Here is an 18327-nt window from a genome sequence, read left to right as displayed (position 1 = left end):
ACAATCGAATCAAGTGTTTACATGAGTAATATTTACCTGTTGATCAGATTATCAAAGGTTTGAACCACCCCTCTTGTTCTGATTGAAAATTCATTCTGTTCGGGCCGGATCGGGTCAGACTGTTCAGACTGAGGTGTTTACATGATGCATTTTTATTCTGATTGAGCCATTATTCCTATTGTATCCAATGTCTCTACTGAAGAAAGTCAGATGCTTTGTATGATGCATAATCATGACCTTCTGGATAAATTACATGGTTAAATGTAACCAAGAAACAATGCTTTTTACAAATCTTACAAAGTTGTGGGTCTAAAATGTGCCATGCCATGTGCCATTTATAACTGGTAGTAAAATGTCTTGTAATCCTAAGTACATGCTATTTTTTGAAAACTTTATCATTGTTAATAAAATCTAACTGCGTTCTTTGCTTAATACAATCCATTATTTTGAAAGAAAACATATGGTCGTGGAATACAGACATACAGAAACGTAAAAATAGTCCTGTTTTTAGGACATATTTTCGGTTATTAGAAGTGGTGAGGCTGAAATCAAATTCCCATAAAGCTACCTCTGTTCTTTACCAAAGTGAGTTACTTTTATAAAGAACTGTTCCATTTCTTGTGCAAGTAGACATTCATATGACTTGGCTGAATGTTTATCATGCTTTGCAGGAATAAATGTATACATGGTGAATTTTTCCTGTCCCTTAATGTAAGCACACACAAGTCCAACAGATGCTACATGTCTAAACAGGATAAAGTGGAACAAGAAACAAGATTGGACCAAAGATATGAACAGTTCACATTTTTTGTTTTATTGCAATACATTTGGATTTAACCGATACTGGAGCACAACACAAAAGAACAGACAAAAGACAAACATATTACTGTAAAATCCTAAGTGTGTAAAATATAATTGTAATTGATCTTATGGTTCACTAACCAAACTACTGGTTTTCATAGTTTTGATTTTGCACAGAACACAATGTTCTTTCCTGATTTTATTGTTTGATCAATGATTTATTTTGAAACTATTATTAGTCTAGTCATAAAACGTATGAAGGCCAAGGAAGGTTGAGCATGCAAAATGCAAAGTTACAAATAAATAGATCTCTTTTTATTAAATCTCTAACAAACATTGTCCAATTCTAAGCTGGAAAAACAGCAGTGTTTAAGTAAAGTTACTTCATACGAATCAGATTCCTACCAGCCAATTCCTGTTTCTTTCTTTTAAAATATCTAACTAGACATAGCTTTATCTAAATCTAAAAATTCTCTCAGTGAAAAACCAAATGAACAGATCAAGTCTGCTTGTCAGTCCCTGAGTCTTTAAAAGTAAAACATAGGTCACTGCACATGAAGAACCAAGAAGTCATCAGCTTTCCTTTTCAACTTCCCTTTATGTTTCACTTTTTTCTCTTTTTTAACCTTGTGAAAATTATTGGAAAGAATGTTATTTTTTTCATTCTCTTGTTCACCAACATCTGTGTACCAGGGTCCCCACACCCCACCGTTGTACTGAGGATTGGACCGATAGTCCTTGGGTGGGTAGCGGCACGGCACGGCTGTCTTGTTGTACTGCAAGAGTCTAAGCAGCATCTTTTTCACTATGTGTGGGTAACGTCTCGACAGATCTACACGCTCAAAGGGGTCTGCTGTGATGTTAAAGAGCCAAAGGGTCTTGCCTCGATCCCAGCGAACACGCTCACTGTGCCAGCGATTGCTCAACATCTGCTTAGAAAAAGTTTGCGGAGGAATCCAGTCGCTGTAGCCTGGAACACCTGTCAGAAGTTTCCAGTCACCGACACGAAGAGCTGCCTGCACTGCCGTGTTCCAGATTCCATATCCAGCCTTCCAGGAGCCATTCTTTGCTTTGGCGAAAATGGGATCTATGTTGTGGAGAATGTCATGACGTGGAGATGGCAGACCTTCGCTGATCGACTCCCAGACGTCGTATCCATCCAAGTTCTGATTTTCATCAAGTGTACCTTCAGCAAGTGTAACCAGGGTTGGATACCAGTCAGTAATGTGGATTAGGGCCTTACATGTACCTCTCCTCACAAGTAGTGGGCTGTGCACAAAGCCTACTGCCCGTATACCGCCCTCCCAGTAGGTCCCCTTACTACCTCTAAGTGGCCAGTTACTGCCACCAGCCAGGGGTTGACCCCCATTATCTGAAGAGTACACCAAAACCGTGTTGTCATAGTAGCCATAGCGTTTGAGTGCAAGAGTTAAGTTGCGCATTGCCTCGTCCAAGCAGCTGACCATGGCTGCGTACTTGCGTCGTTGCAGATTGGGGATGGATTTATAGCGTTCCAGATAGCGAGCAGGAACCTGCAGAGGCGAATGCACTGCCTGGTATGCCAAGTATAAGAAGATAGGTTGTCTGGGGTTGTGCGATGCTAGGATACGTACTGCCTTTTGAGTATACATGTGGGTGGAATAGATGCCTCGGTCTTGCTCCCATGCAGCTTCCTCGCCTTCATGCAGATCAAATCCACACATTCCAGGGCTGTCACATTTGTAGTGGCTGTAGTAGTCACCACTCCCTAGAAGGGAGCCAAAAAAGGTGTCAAAACCACGCTGGGTAGGCATGCAGCTACGCTTGTAGAAGCCAAGGTGCCACTTGCCAACCATGTGTGTAGCATATCCTGCATTCTTGAGCTTTTGGGGGAGGGTGATGTTTTCTACGGGGAGGCAGTTGGGTTGGGTGGGGCGGATTATGGAGTGTTGGAGCCCAGTGTGGATTTGATACCTATGGCAAAAATAAATAAAAGTAAATTATAATTTAAATTTGAATACAATGTGTTCTTTGTTTCAAGATGAAGTTGCACAAGTACTGCTTTACTTTATCGATAACATAAAAGCATTTACATCAGTAATAGCTAGCCATCATAAGTAAAGCCCGAAAGCCAGAGACGCAACATACACATAGAATTCTTTCTTCTGAAGTTCATCTAAACATGTAGGATTTTGTCTGGAAGAACTCTATGTGTATATGCAGTACATGGTGTATTGCGTACTATAGACAAAAAAACAAAGCCTAATTCAAGGTCTTACATTAAACAATGGACACTTATATATAATTATATACATATATATATATATATATATATATATATATATATATATATATATATAAAAATTGGTAACATTATGTACATTGGGACAATGAATTGTATACGTTGTTTTGATAGATAGAATTACTTTAATGAAATGCCATCAAAACTATTTTTACCAAATGATGAAAAGAAAATGAATGCCCTAACACAATGTTGCACTCCAGTTGCCTCAGTAGGAGCACTAGAATCACCGGACCACCAGGGAACATGCTGCTTACGCTCATAAACACGTGTACCTACAGTAAGAACGAGTTGTATAAACACTACATTAGAAAACACAAATTTGAGATCTAAGATGCACCTCATGGTAATATTTCCAACAATACTAAGAGATGCATGACGTGAGACACATTTACTGTGTCCTGGAAGCTGTCGTCTCCATCCAATCTCTGACTGGAATTCAAAATGCTGTTTGGAACTTAAGTACAATAAATACAGCTTAACAGTTCATTGTTTTGAGATTCATTTCATTCATATTTTAAGGTTATCTTTGAGGTGTTGTGTTTTGTGTCATTTATTTAACGATATCTCAATGTTATTTTATTAGTCATTTTAAACATCATCATCATTCCAACATCAGTACAACAAATAAAAAAATAACCCACTTTTGTGAGGTGATTTTATACCCAAACATATATGCCATGTTTTAAGGGCCTGAATTATATTAAAGGCTAATAACTACTCTGTGTAAAGATTCGTTCCAAATGCTCACACAAATTTTTTGAAAATATGCTTTGTTTCAGACAGAGATTTTAGTTCATCCACCATCATGCCTTGACATCAACATCAACATGTGATGTAGGGCTAGAAGAACAGCTGGACACAAATAAACAGTTATTTTACAAGATTACATATAATTACAAGGTACAAGTTTCATGTTTCATTATGTTAAAGTGTTGTTACTTTTTACAAAAACTAGGGGAGTAACAGTTCGTGTATTTGTACCATACCAATCAGGACACAAATATATGGAATATGTACAGGTTTAAAAACTCAGATGAAAAGGTTTATGTGAAATATAATATCGCCAGATATCTACAGCAGAAGAGGTTGTAATTTTCAACCTCAGCACATTCGACAGATGAACAGGGAAACCGAACCCCCTGTGTTTGTATTTTGTTAGCAACATTCCAGGTAGCTGATTCGGATGAGTGATGTATATTTTATTTTACAAACAGCTAACTGTATGGTAAGTGTTTTAGATTTAACAAATAGATGTCTGTATTTTAATTAATCCAAAGCTTATATTTAACAGTATAACTCAATTAACAGTAAGACGTTTTACTTGGTTTATTCCTGATGGTGTGAACTTGAGAACAATAGGCTGAGTCGACTTCTCAGTTGCACTGAGTCACAAAATACATGCTCCCCATGTACTTAGTTCGAGAATGATCGGCTCACTAAGTTATAGTGAAGAAATAGTGATCGTCTAAATAAATCTACCGCAATAGTTTAAATCATGTTTTTAAACATTTTCTTTATATATACCTTATTTAAAACAACCACTGTTTGCGTTATTTACTATGAATAATACTGTTACTATTATTGCACAAATACCTAAACATTGTTTTTTTTTTTTGCTTTATTTGCATTCTTTACATGTTTGAAAAATCATAACCAGCCTGCTACTTTTTAGACGACTGTAAAAGGATAAACTCTTTTTTATTCCACTTTATTATGCCAAATATGTACTTTAAAACCAATTGTGCACTATGCACTCTTAATTACTAACATAATTATAACCAATTAACTAAATAAACAGAACTAACTAATGGTACACCTTGCCTCAGTGAAATCATGATAAATATACCAGACAAACACAAATCCAAATGCAGCTTCAAAACTATCCTTACCCAACATTGTACTACTGTAAATTAGGAATTACCAAAGCAAATATGACGAACAGTATTAAAGTTGCATACAGTTACATACTTTCACCCTGGTCAAACTTTCTCATAAGGTCCTTCATGAAATATAAATACATTTACTAAAGCAATGATATAATTATGCCATGTCAGACTTAATTATCAGAAATGCATAAGCATGATTTTCCAGGTGGTGAGCTATCGTAGGTAAAACTAAAATATTTAGCATGAAGCTGGAAAATGACTTGAGCAATTTTTATACCTTCCCTCTAAAAAACACTGAAAGGAAAAGTATTTGTGCCTCTTGTCTGCTTTTCTGAGTGCCCAGACTACCAGGCTCAGCTTATTATTTTCCCAACTTCTCTCCTTTCCCTTCATCTCTGTCATCTCTCCATCTCTCTCCATCACCCCCTCCTCTTGTCTTTTAGGGCCAAGCAAACAAGCATCCTTTCATCAGGCAGGGAGTGGAATATGTGCTCTAGCTGTTTGTGAAGAGTGTGCAGGTTGAAGTACAGCGGGGTAAACGCTGGCATGAACTCACAATCTTCTAGTCTCTATGCCGGTGCTAAAACACAAACAGTAATCATCACATGCACAAGCATTGCATACTGTAGTGAGATCTGCAGAGTGACTAGTAGGGTTGCTGAAAAGGGGCAAAGGGGCTCGGGCAGGTGCTAAGTAAGGTGCTCTTTGTCACAGGTATCAAACTTTCCAAATGCAAACATTCATGTACACTAAATTAAAAGGCACGTTGGTTATCCGGTACAATGACAGTTCATAGGTCTTTTATTTATTCATTTATTTATCTATCTCCAGTTATCCTAGTCAGAAAGAAATACTAGACACAAAGTGTCAAGACACCCTGGGCACTAAAACAGCACAACACTCACACACACACACACACTCAGTCCTAGGGCCAATTACGAGTAGCCAATTCACCCAGCATGCTTTTGGGAGGTCAGAAGAAGCTGGAGAATCTATAAGAAAGGCAAACACTTACAGGAAGAACATGCAACAACATCTCCTCATGGACAGTAAGATGAATTCAGGATTGACGCAGACACTGGAGCTGTGAGATAACACTATTAACTTCAAGGCACTCAGAGCTTAAAGCTTAATAGAAAATTAAATCAGCTATAGATAGACATTTGTCTCAAATTACTGTAACTATAGCCAAACCACAGCTCCTTCCCACCACTGCATTCCATTAAGGCTGCAAGTAATGATTATTTTAATAACTTAATCATCTATAGGTTATTAAAACAAACAGCTCTCTCAAATTTAGCTTGAGGTTGTTTTGTGCATGTGGTAACTACAGTAACACAAACACACACACACAAACACACACTAACGAAAACTTTGAAAACTGCTTTGTCGGAAAACATCTTTAACCTCTCTAATGACACTCGCATGAGCACACACACACACACACACACACACTAACAGAATTACTGACTCTCTGAAACAGGATCTTAACAAGAAACTTCTCTAATGCTTTTACTTTACGTGCACACACACATGCAGTCACAAAGTTATAATAAACAGTATACACACAGATGTGGACTATATGAGTGACCCACGCGCACTAAGACTCAGCATGGGAGACGATTACCCACAATCTTACAGTGCACGAGGAAGAAGAACTATTGGTTCAGTTGTGATCACGTGACACTCGACAGACAAAGTGCATGCATGCTACTTGTATTTCAAGGTCTTGCTCGTTTATTAAGTTAAAATTTATTTACAAATTTATATATACCCTAAACATACCCTATATATAACATACCCTATAATACCATATGTGTATATGTGTTTTGGGATGTGAGATTGACTGAGAGAGAGAGAGATTGAAAGAATGAAAAAAAAACAAAGCGAGAGGCAAGAGAGAGAGAGAGAGAGAGAGAAATCATGATAAATCTAGAGCTGCACTTTATCTACTTTAACATGCAGTCAACTGTATCAGCTAAATAACAGCTAACATCTGGTTGAAAATCAGACATCTGTTTACCCTGCTGTCTATAGGTATCGTAAGGATAAAATCAGAATAAAGTACATTTTTAAATCCTACTTAAACTGTTTTTTTACGATGTAGTGCGGTATTTTTATAATAAATATATAAAAATGCTTCCAGTGTATGCTGTTAGAGTCACTTCTCTTTCCTTTGATTCTCTTTGTTCCTGTTAAATTTCCTCTCGCCTCTGTGTGTCAGCTCAGTAACAAGTAGATAACATTCTCCCCAGTTTAACCCCTTAAAGTATTTAAGGTATTTATATCTGAGCAAATTATTCAGTAACCACAGTAAAACTTACAGGAAAGGTGTTTAGTTAGAAGAGTGAGGAATATACAGTAAATTTGAACTCGCTGATAGGTGCCAATTCGACCTCAGATATTTCTTTTCATTTAATAATGTATTCTTAAGGCCACACAAACTATGAATCTGTCACGACACAAGTAAAGGGTTGCTGTTCTTTTACTGAGCAAACATCCCTGTTTCTCTCACACACACACATACAGACACACAGCTGTGCTGGCCTCCTTCCCACTGTTAAGTTAAATTTATAGATTCCCCGTGCCATACGCTTTGCAGAGAATAAAGAATGTTTGGGAGTGGTGCATGGCCGAGCTGTGCAAGTGAACTCTACTCTACTATAATCGGACATAACATTAAAACCGGTATACATTATAACCAACCAGGTTTTGGGTTCCCACTCCTTAGGGCCTCTGGAATGTGCTGTGGTGTCTGGCATCATGGCAGCATATTCTTTGGGTGATGTGGGTTGTGTGGTGGGGCTTCCATGAAATGGACTTGTTTATCTGGTGCATCCTATGGATGCCCAAACAGATTGGGATCCGAAGAGTTTGGAGATGGGGGTCAGAGGCCTTGGATCCTTTGCCAACTGGACACTGTGGGCTGTGGGCACTAGGCCTTTCTATTGTTGCCAGCAATCACTTTTTTGCCACCAATTTGTGATGCATTGGCTTTTCTATAGGATTGGACTAGACAGACTGGCCTTTGGCCCCCACGTGCATGGGTCAAGTTTGAGAGCCTACGATTCCCTCACCAGTTTGCTGTTGTATAGTTAGTGATCACTGTTATTCAGATCACCTAGCGGCAGCTATGGCTGATCGCTGTATATGAAATGTTTAGAATTTTTAGAATTAGAATTTGTGCATTTAAGGTCTTATTTATTTAATAGAGATGGAGGGAAAACTCCTAAATAATATTGATAATAAAAAAAACTATTTTTACATTTATAATAGAGATTAACTAGTCGACCAGAATTGGTTGGTTTTCACTTTGACTGGTGATCAGCTGATCAGCCTTAGATATAAACGATTCTGCACTGAGCGCAGAAGCTCAACGAAGTGGCACTGCATTATCAAACATTATGTATCTTAAAAGCCTCAGATCTGCCATTTTCTCCAAACTCTGTGAACAATTTTAAACATGCAGTATGCATAAAGTTATTTGTATTTTGGCGTGACACAGCACGCTTCCGGATGCAAGCCGCCACTAAACACCGACGAAGAAGAAGGGCTTACGTCACCCACAAAGCAGAAGGAGACGCAAACAGTTAGCTGTGTATTGATTTAAGGGAGAGTTTGTTTTATTTTTACTCCATATTTTGAATTAATTATTTTTATGTATATTTTTTTTAGGTTGTGGAACGGATAATCCAATACTTCTTATGAGAAAATTTGCTTCGATTTAGTGTTTTGATATATGAGCAAGCACATTAAACGAGTTATGCTCACAATCCAAGGTTCCACTGTAGTTATAAAATTGTGATTTTTTTTTTATTGAATCGGCACCCATGTGTAGGTGTCGTGATAATATTGTATCGGTCAGTGACTGATGATTCACATCCCTATTATTTAACCTTTTAAACCCAACACAAGACATATAGAGATAGTACTGAGAAGTTGCATGTCTATGACTACACGTAGACCTGTCCACAAAGATTTCTTACACTTTAAGCTACAAAAACACATCTTTGCCACGAATGTGTTCAAACTTGGGCTGCTATATTAGAAACCCTGCCAACACACTTGGCTCATTTTTTGCCGGGCTCTAAACTGTCCATACAGTATGCACATACAGATAAGCTTAAACTAAAACAGTATGGCTTGGAGTGATGATAACAGAAGATATGTAAACTGTCTCCTGGATACTCAGCTTGTACAGGCTGTGAAACACTGAAACACTTGGCAGTAAAAGAAGTTTTAAGGAGAACAGTTCCTATTGGTATTTCAGCTTTTCTTATCATCATGAATTTGTTCATGGAAAAAATATGCGTGAATCTCTTAATGTTTTACCTAATTAATTTCATTTTGCTCTAACATTAATTAAACTAAACAATCTACTTAATTACTTTGTGATACACACCTAGAAATTAGCTAAATTGCATTATCAAAGTTGACTGGAGGTGATTCAGAAAGGGATAGCGCTCCCTCAGATAAAAGCACATCTGATCATGATATGTCATCGTAAAAAAACACTCATTATTAATTGTGTCTCATTCTAAAGTGCCTCTGCACCGTCTGAGTCATTCAGTGCACGGCTAAGGTGAGCTACTGTACAAAGCTGACTAGCTTCTAACAAAAGACTGAATCCTAAATTCCACTCCAACACGTTATCAAAGGCAATACTTAGTGTGTTACTTTTTTAACTACAAAATTGTTTGTCTAGTGCCTCTGACTCCGAGGGAAGTTACTGAAAGGTATCGAAATTTGTGATGGTATCTGTATTGAAACCAAAATTTTTATACTTTGACAACACATCTGTATAATGACCTACAGTAGATGTGCACATTAAAGCAAAATACCACAAGCTAAAACATCAGGAGAATTGTCCTTAATCTTTGTAGCATGATTGTGTTAGACATGCAACTAATAAAAGGGGAAAACATATAAACAGCTTTGGAGATCTGGAAGTGCTACTATATTCTCAAGGGTATAACACCAGCACCCTGCCCTTCCTGCAATTTTGAAAATGTGCTGTAAAATAAAAAACATGGGCAAGTTTCATGTGTGTGGGAACAAAAATGTAGATCTATCTATCTCCCTCTCCCTCTTTCTCTCTATATAAAATATATACTTTTTGGCAATATAAGGGACCTTTTGGTAGAGGGTTGCTTCGCTAAAACTGAGTAGCACTATTCTATATGAATGTTTTCCAACAACGCAGCAGGGACGGACAGAAATAATGGGAAAGGGTACCCAGGACCTCAGCACGGAGCCATGGTTTACTGTCTAATAAAACACTGAATCAAGTCATTGAGCCAAGATAACTTTGGCACAAGCTCATGAATGTCCTTCAGTGGCCCTGTGTAGATTTTAGCATCTCTTAAGGAATTGATGGATTGGCGACCTTTCCCATCCAAACTAAGCAATCTTGAGAGGCTCTGGGAGAATATGGTTATATCCCAAAGACGTCTTAAGGCTGTAGAGAACGATTTTATCTTGGTCAGTGTTGATTGACATCCAGAGCCTTAGGAAATTAGGAACATTGGACGTAATGTTTAAATATAAGTTAGATGAGATGCCGGTCCATTGCAGGGCACAATGCACACACAGACATTTACAGTATGTATAGGGCTAATTTATCTTAGCCATACCATCAAAAGTCAGTATCCAGCCAGGGAGACAGAACACTACTTTTTGTGACTGTAAATGCATTTTTAAAATAAATTTGCTTATTACTATATTTTCACAGAGACAGTGTGAGCAATGGAAAAAAGGACTCCCTTATAATAGTTGACTTTTGCGTACTAGAAACATTAAACACACTTTTAATTGCAGTTCATGTTTGTTAAGCAAAACATCCAATAAAAGTTAATTGAAAAATCGTGATGCCTTTTTTGTAAATCTTTTGGCATTTTAAATATATTCCCGCATATAATGCATCGTAATAGCTGCTTCATTTTAACAGCTTTTTCCAGTTTTCTCAGATGATAAAATGCTCACTCGCTATAACTCACTATATAAGCAAACTGTAAACCAAATACAATTCCTGGCCGATCACTAAAATGGATTGCCAGTTGGAAGGAAGAAAGTCAGACGCCTCGCCTTTACTGTTTAACAGCTATTGCTAGCACTGCTGACTGATGATGTCAGCGCTCTACACATGCATAGAGGTAAAAAGTCGCATGAATTCTGAGCTGACGTCTTTGTTTGTGTTTATGTATTTATATAACTTTTCCTAAAACCAAAGTACAACCATATCTGAGAGTGTCCATTTTTACCAGGAAAATTGTATAACAGGTCACTGTGAGATACATCTTCTGCCATTTTACACAACCACGCTGTGAGCATGCTAGAGTGTTCCTCAAAGTTTATGTGTGTTTCTGGGCGCCAAAAAAAAAAACATGCAACATGGCATGTTTTAGGAATTTTTAACAATGACTGCTATTTTTCAAAACTGATCATTAAAATGCACAGGAAATCAACTAATCATCAACTATGGTTAATGAACATCCAGTCAATAGCCTTAGTTAATAAATACTAACATTACTGTTTCCCTTCATATTTTCTCATTAATTTAGATTATCTTGTTTTTAACTGTCCATTCATGGATCACACTGTAGGATTGTAATAACAGCTTTATTAAATTTACATTTAAGCATTTGACAGACCCCCTTATTCATTATACAGTACATCTGAGTAGTTGAGGGTTAAGTTAAGGGCGTTGCTCAAAGGCCCAACAGTGGTAACTTGGTGGTTGTGAACCTGGGACCGTCCAAACCGTAGTCCAACGAACTACCAATGAACTACCTCTTTAATGTGTGTTACTAAATTAAATGTGTGTTTCAGTGGAATGAAAAAAAAAGTTTATACAGCCTGAACAAACTTCATTCTGATGCTTTATATAAGCTAAACAGGTCAGCAGACATATACTGTAAGCTTGATACAGTTATGTTTTATTAGCTCTAATTCACAATGTCTGAATGTCACTGAGAGGTATAGCTGTAGATTCAATATAGATTTATCAGATAAATCTGTGTATTTAAAGAGAAAAAAATACTGAGCTAAGGTAAAAGTGAATAAATTTTATAGTTAATAGTTATTTTTATGGAGTAATAACTGTGGTCGGAGTCACCACAGACAAGTGGAAAGCGGTCCAAACTCTCAACTGCTAAAAGCTGCTGTCAAAATCCTGTCAGGGTCACCAATCACGATGTCCCGCCGTCGTGTTGACGTAACCACTGGAGCATACTTCCAACCTTTCACACACCCATTAAAACCAAAGTCTCCCCTTGTACGCCATCAAAGTAATCCACAAGACATGTGTCTTCTGACCACCCCAACCACTGACTCTGCAAATCCTTACCCAGTCGGTGCTGGGAGCTTCACCAGCCCTGTGTTCATCCTCACAACACTGTTCCGCCTACATCTGGTCTAAATAAACACATAAAACTCCACTCTACACTTAATCACATACAGACCCCGAATCAACACACGCTGCTCTCTCAGTCTTTCCCTTGTTCAGTCACACCTTCTTCTAGTTTCTAAGTCTTCCCTAAAAGATCATTCATTCTGCCTGGTTCCTCCTTTTTTAATTTTCTCCATATTCGCTTTGCATGAACAACGTGACATAATGTACTAGACTGTTCCACAATTTCAAAACTAAGACATGTGAGTGTTTTGCTTCTGTGTTCTGAGAATAATATTTAATTATTAATAATAGTGCCACTATAATAAAACTGCAAACACACTGCATGATGTTATCAGAATTAACAAATTTATATAATGTAATAAAACCATGTCATCATTTAAGCTAAAAACAAAAATTAAGGTCACAAATGTCTCTAGAGAGAATGGGCCTTTGATTTTCTGTTTGTATGTTAATAAATGCCAACCATTCATAAATTGCTAGTTTTATTTCTCTTTTTTTATTACTACTTTTTTATTGCATTCTATAGACAAATTTTCACAAAATTTTTGACAGATTTAAATACAGATAATAAACTGTACAGCCAAAAGTATGTGGACACTTGACCATCACACCCATATGCGGTTGTCAATCATTCCACTGCAAAACCAGATGGATTAAGCCCCCTTTCTGCTGCTACAACTTCTCTAGGAAGATTTTCCATCCTGTTTTAAAGCATACCTGTGGGAATCTTTGTTCACTCCGACACAAAAATATTAGTGAGGTCAGGCACCAATGTTAGCAAGGAGGTCTGGTATGCAATCAACGTCCCAGTTCATCCTAAGGGTGTTCATCCAGTTTAGTGCAGGTCAGGGTCCTGTCCCCCTAAGTTCTTCCACTCCATCTTGGTGCACAGGGACACTGCTATGCTGAAACATGTTTGGATTTCGAGTTTGAGTTTCATGAAGAATTCATGCTTTGGAGTCAGTCAGGTCTAGGCTCAGCGATGTAATGGGGAAATAAGTCAACTGATGCCCTGAATGATTCCAGGCTCCAAATTGTGAATGTGTGGTTCTGGGAACATGAGGAATCACTTTGACACATGAACTGGCCCCATGTGCATCGTGATCAAAGCTGAAGTGAAATGAAATCTTGGGGTGTGTGACTCTTTTTTGGCGAGGCAGGCTACTTTAATGTCATTTGACTGGTATGGGCAGGTTGTCAAGTTTGGACTTGGCTTCGAAAGGGACTCTTGGAAACCACTGCACATGTGAAAGAGGTTTTCTTGCAGTTTTTTTCTTGCATTATGCACAGTATAGATCAAATTAATCAAGACTTAATCATGACAAAAACTTATATCTCTTGTCAACATGTACATTAATCACCAAGAGTCTGACAAGAAAGAAATTTCCAGTTTAGCTGCAAACGTTTGAACTGACTTCTTTGGCCCATCTATTATAATCTGATTTATGATTCCACCACCTTGCACATACTGGTACTTCATCAGACAAGGTGAAAGACCCTCTTAGGCATGTCAGCATTTTTCAACCTTTGCCATGTCAGACCTACAAGCGCTTTATAATTTAGGTCAAGTACTGTAGATGACAACAATGTTAATCCTTCTATTCACTGAGCGGCTCTAATTCTTCTGGTGAGGTACAGCTCTCTTTTCTTGTCCTTTTACCTTATGATCCTGGTGTCAACACCACAGTTTATCCTCCTAGTCATTCTGCCTTGATTTATAAGGCATATAAATAAGTTAGTTTGTAAATAAGTCTTGTTAGTTCATGATGCAAAGATCTCTTCAAATATTTTCTGAATAGGAAGCAAACACACCAAACAATAGCACCCCTTATTCCAAATATCTTGTACCCTGCAGCCTCTTTACTTTCTTTTATCTAAGAGGAGACTTTATTAAAGTCACAAGAGCTTTCAACATGGGCACTAGACCCTGCTAAGTTTTCTGTAGCTCTTAAGGATTGTGAAAGTGGAGCCTCTTTTTCATTACCTTCAAAGCGAGAGCCTGGCAAAGCTCCTGTCCTGTCGATGGTTTTAAAGAATTCAATCATTCTTCTTCACAAGTTTTTTTTTTCCCAAAAAAAAATCAAACTTTCCAATCTGATGGATCAGACAATTTTGATACATTTTCTATACCCACAAACCCATGTCCAATATTGCGGCTGTAATTCAAACTATATGTTTTTATTAAAGCTCTAATACGTTAAATCTAAGCCTTGGAGTAAATGCATTAAAAAAAGATGTTAGGAAAAACCTATACTTGTTAAAATGATGAAGATTTCTGTTACGAGACATTTATTTGTATGGAAAAAGCCTCGGGTGTTAGTGTGTGGTAAGGACAGAGGACTGTGTGCTTTCGGGTACGGTGACAGACTTCAGGAGAGGGAGGGAAAAAAGGGGGCTGGGGAGGGAACAGTCTGTTAGAACATAAGTGATAACAAGAACTAACTTGTCTCATGGACACTCCATAACATTAACTGTAATTATAAACAGTTATAGTGGCTGAGTGGAGTTTCTGTTCATGTCCTGTTTAAGTATATCTTATCTTTTGTTATCCATGTGGGTTTCCTTCTGGTTCTCATTCCAACCTCATAAAAAAAATTATAAACTGGCACTAATTGTGTGTATATAAATAAGGGAGTGCATGCACTTTACCCTTGAAAAAACTATTACTATAATCGCCTGATTGAGTATAAATGGGTAAAAATATGATTTAATGATCATTATTAAACTGTTAAATGAAATACCTTTCAAACTGCTGTAGTATGACAGAAATAAAACAATTCACATCACACCACCCTCTGGTGGATTATTTTCCTATAACAGCACAGCCAGTCATGTTTTATCCCTTTCTTAATGAATTCATCTGACCTGAAGGCACACAAGCTTGGAAAAGCGCGCTGAATAATAAATAAATAGTTGAGCTGATTTCCATTAAAATGCAGAATTTCATTATAAAGGTCTTCTACCATGTCTGTGCATTCTCTACAGAGTATTATGCATGATGGCATACATGGTGCTTTGCATGGGTCGTATTGTGGCATGTTGCGCAACATTTATCTACTGTTTTGTGATGTTAAACAAGCAAAGTGTATAATAGCCAGAATGCAGGCATGCAAATGTAATCTGAAATGAATTAATTAGGACAGTACGCATGACAGCACTTTTGTAAATTCTATGGAGATAAATAACACCTGTAACATTACATGTGAGCTATGTGAGAAACAGACTGCTTTGCATTCCTACAGCAGGTACTGTTTCATTTCAGAATTTAGCTCTTTATTGCAAAAATGAATACACTGAGATTAATTTTAGTGATAGATTTAGGTCCTGCAGTTCAGACACTATGTCTTCGGTGTAAAATATACACACTTAATTGCAAGTTTTAGGAATATAATGCAGCATTTAGGACTTTATAGTTTGATTCCTGTCTCAGGGTTTGTGCGCATGGAGTTTGCATGTTCGCCCTGTGCTTGGGGGGTTTCCTCCGGGTACTCTGGTTTCCTTCCACAGTCCTTTTAGATTAGGTTTACTGGTGTTACCAAATTGCCCCTTAGTGTGTGAATAAGCATGTGAATGTTGACAGGAGGTCCTAACACAATCATAAAAATGGTAATAAATACAATGGTCACCACTGGGCTCCAAGGTGACAGAGGTTCCGAGATAGATGAATGAATGGATTGTGGTAAACTTTTGAGTACTATAGTGCAAACAAGGGTAAAATGTACATGCTATAGTGGATTTGAGTACTTTACTGAAGAGTGCAAGCGAGCATGTTTTTTTTGCAGATCTGTGTGTTTTACATAAACTAGAAAAGTGATGTGTGCTATGGTTTACTTTTACTTGTACAGGTGCAGAGAGAGGCGTCCGAGCATCTACAGGTGATCTCTCATCATGCATATCGCGTTCTACAGCATGCAGGTCATGATGCATGAGCAGACATGAGTACTTGCTCACCTGCCGGTCATGAGCTGACTCCGGGATGGACTGCACAGCGGCTGCACGTAGTAATTCTCCAGCTTCACTCCGTTCGCCGCGAGCCAGTCCAGTGTCGGCGTCTTGATTTCGGACCCGTGATACCCGACGTCCCTGAAGCCCTGGTCGTCCACCATGACGAAAACGATGTGCGGCTGCGAGCCGGGCTTGTCCACTTCATTTGAGCTGGGGTCAAAGTTCTTCGTCCATCTTCCGTATCCGGAGGCGGCCGCGCTGCAGAGGCAGAACCCGGCCAGAACCCCGAGCACCAACATGGCCGCCTCTTCAGCGCGCCTCTCCGCTCACACCATCCGCCTTCACTGCCAGAGTTCAAGTGGCTCATGAAGGTCTACATAATGCTGGCTCCCTCACGGCGCGGTGTATGTCTGCGCGGCATGTTCGCGCGCGCGCGTGTGTGTGTGTGTGCGCGCGCAAGCGTGCGCGTGCGTGCGTGCATGTGTTTCAGCTAGAGGCGGCGCGCGCCAGCGGGTGGAGCAGAAGCGCTTGGCAATTAGGTTTATCTGCTTTGGCGTCTTTAAAAACCGAAAAAGATTTCCTCAGAAAACACGAGGAACATACATTGACATTTAAATTAACATTTAATATATGTTTTCTAAAAATAATATCACGTCACACTAGGAGCATATTGAGTCTAATACTACGGTACTTACTACCTACAAATAAACATCTATAAACATTACCACAAACGTTTGGAGAATGGAACAAATATTAATTTTCACAGAATTTGTCAGATGTTATTATGGTACACTGGAGTATAATTACAAACATTTTATAAGTCTCAATGTTTTTTTTTTCTTTGACAATTACATTAAGCAATATTTGCCCCTTCTGTTAGAAAAAATCTGCAAGTCGCCCTGGCATGCTGTCAATCAACTTCTGGGCAACACCCTGAGTGATGGCAGCGCATTCTTACAAAATCAATGCTTGGAGTTTGCCAGAATTTGTGGGTTTTTGTTTGTCCACCTGCCTATTGAGAACTGACCTAAAGTTCTCAATGGGTTTAACTAGGAAGTTTCTAGGCCATGGATCCAAAATTTTTATGTTTTCTTTCGGAGATACTTAGTTATCACTTCTCGCCTTATGTCAAAGTCTTTCAAAAGACATTGTTCGTCACCAAGCTGTTCTTGGGTTGTCCGGAGAAGTTGCTCTCAGAAGATGTTTTTGTACCATTCTTTATTCAAGGCAAAATTGTTAGTGAGTCAACTCCCTTGGCTGGGAAGCAACCCCACACATGAATGGTCTCAGGATGCTTTACTGTTGGCATGACACAGGACTGATGGTAGCGCTCTCCAGACACACTTTTTTCTGGATACCCCAAACAATGGGAAAAGGGATTCATCAGAGAAAATTACTTTACCCCAGTTCTCAACAGTCCAATTCCTGTACCTTTTGCAGAATATTAGTCTGTAACTCATGTTTTTCCTGGGGAAAAGTGGCTTCTTTGCTGCCCCTCTTTAAATGTAGAGGAATGCCAGTGCGAATATGTTTGCATCTTCTCTCTGTGTTCTCCTCATGCTTTGTGGGTTTCCTTTAATTTCCTCCCACAGCCCAAAGACATGTGTCGAAGGATGATTACTTTTTCCACAGGGTTTGACTAGAATTGCAAGTGTGTTTGGGCCTGTGTTCTGTTTTTTGGTCTTCTGTGGAACTGCAGCAACAACAGCAACAACCATTAGCCACCATTAGCCACCATTAGTCACAATTAACATTCACTGAAATTCTGTAAAAAGCTGGACCCAATTTCCTTTTTGGCTCAGAATGTAGATTGCCAGGTGATTACACTGATTAAAACATTCTCCATTTGGGCTGAAAATTTTCAGCCCCCTTTACTTAAACATCCAAAACATAAATAATAATAATAATAATAATAATAATAATATCATGCACTTCCACCAAAATGCGTCTGAAGAAGAAAGTGGTGCACACACAAAGATTACACACATATTCTCCAATCA

General features: G+C 38.4%; 1 protein-coding gene across 1 annotated transcript; it reads right to left on the bottom strand.

Annotated features, from left to right (window-relative positions):
- Positions 1 to 805: 805 nt before the first annotated feature.
- arsj (arylsulfatase family, member J) lies at positions 806 to 16694 on the bottom strand. Its single transcript, XM_053506578.1, is given in 3 exon segments — positions 806 to 2754; positions 16334 to 16641; positions 16644 to 16694. Coding segments are annotated over 3 exon segments (1767 nt in total). The 3' UTR covers positions 806 to 1346.
- Positions 16695 to 18327: the final 1633 nt, after the last annotated feature.

Source organism: Clarias gariepinus, chromosome 1 (genome assembly GCF_024256425.1).
Source record: "Clarias gariepinus isolate MV-2021 ecotype Netherlands chromosome 1, CGAR_prim_01v2, whole genome shotgun sequence".
Classification (NCBI taxonomy): Eukaryota; Metazoa; Chordata; class Actinopteri; order Siluriformes; family Clariidae; genus Clarias; species Clarias gariepinus.
Note: the sequence above shows the minus strand (reverse complement) of the source record. Positions and strands in the feature narration are given on the sequence as shown.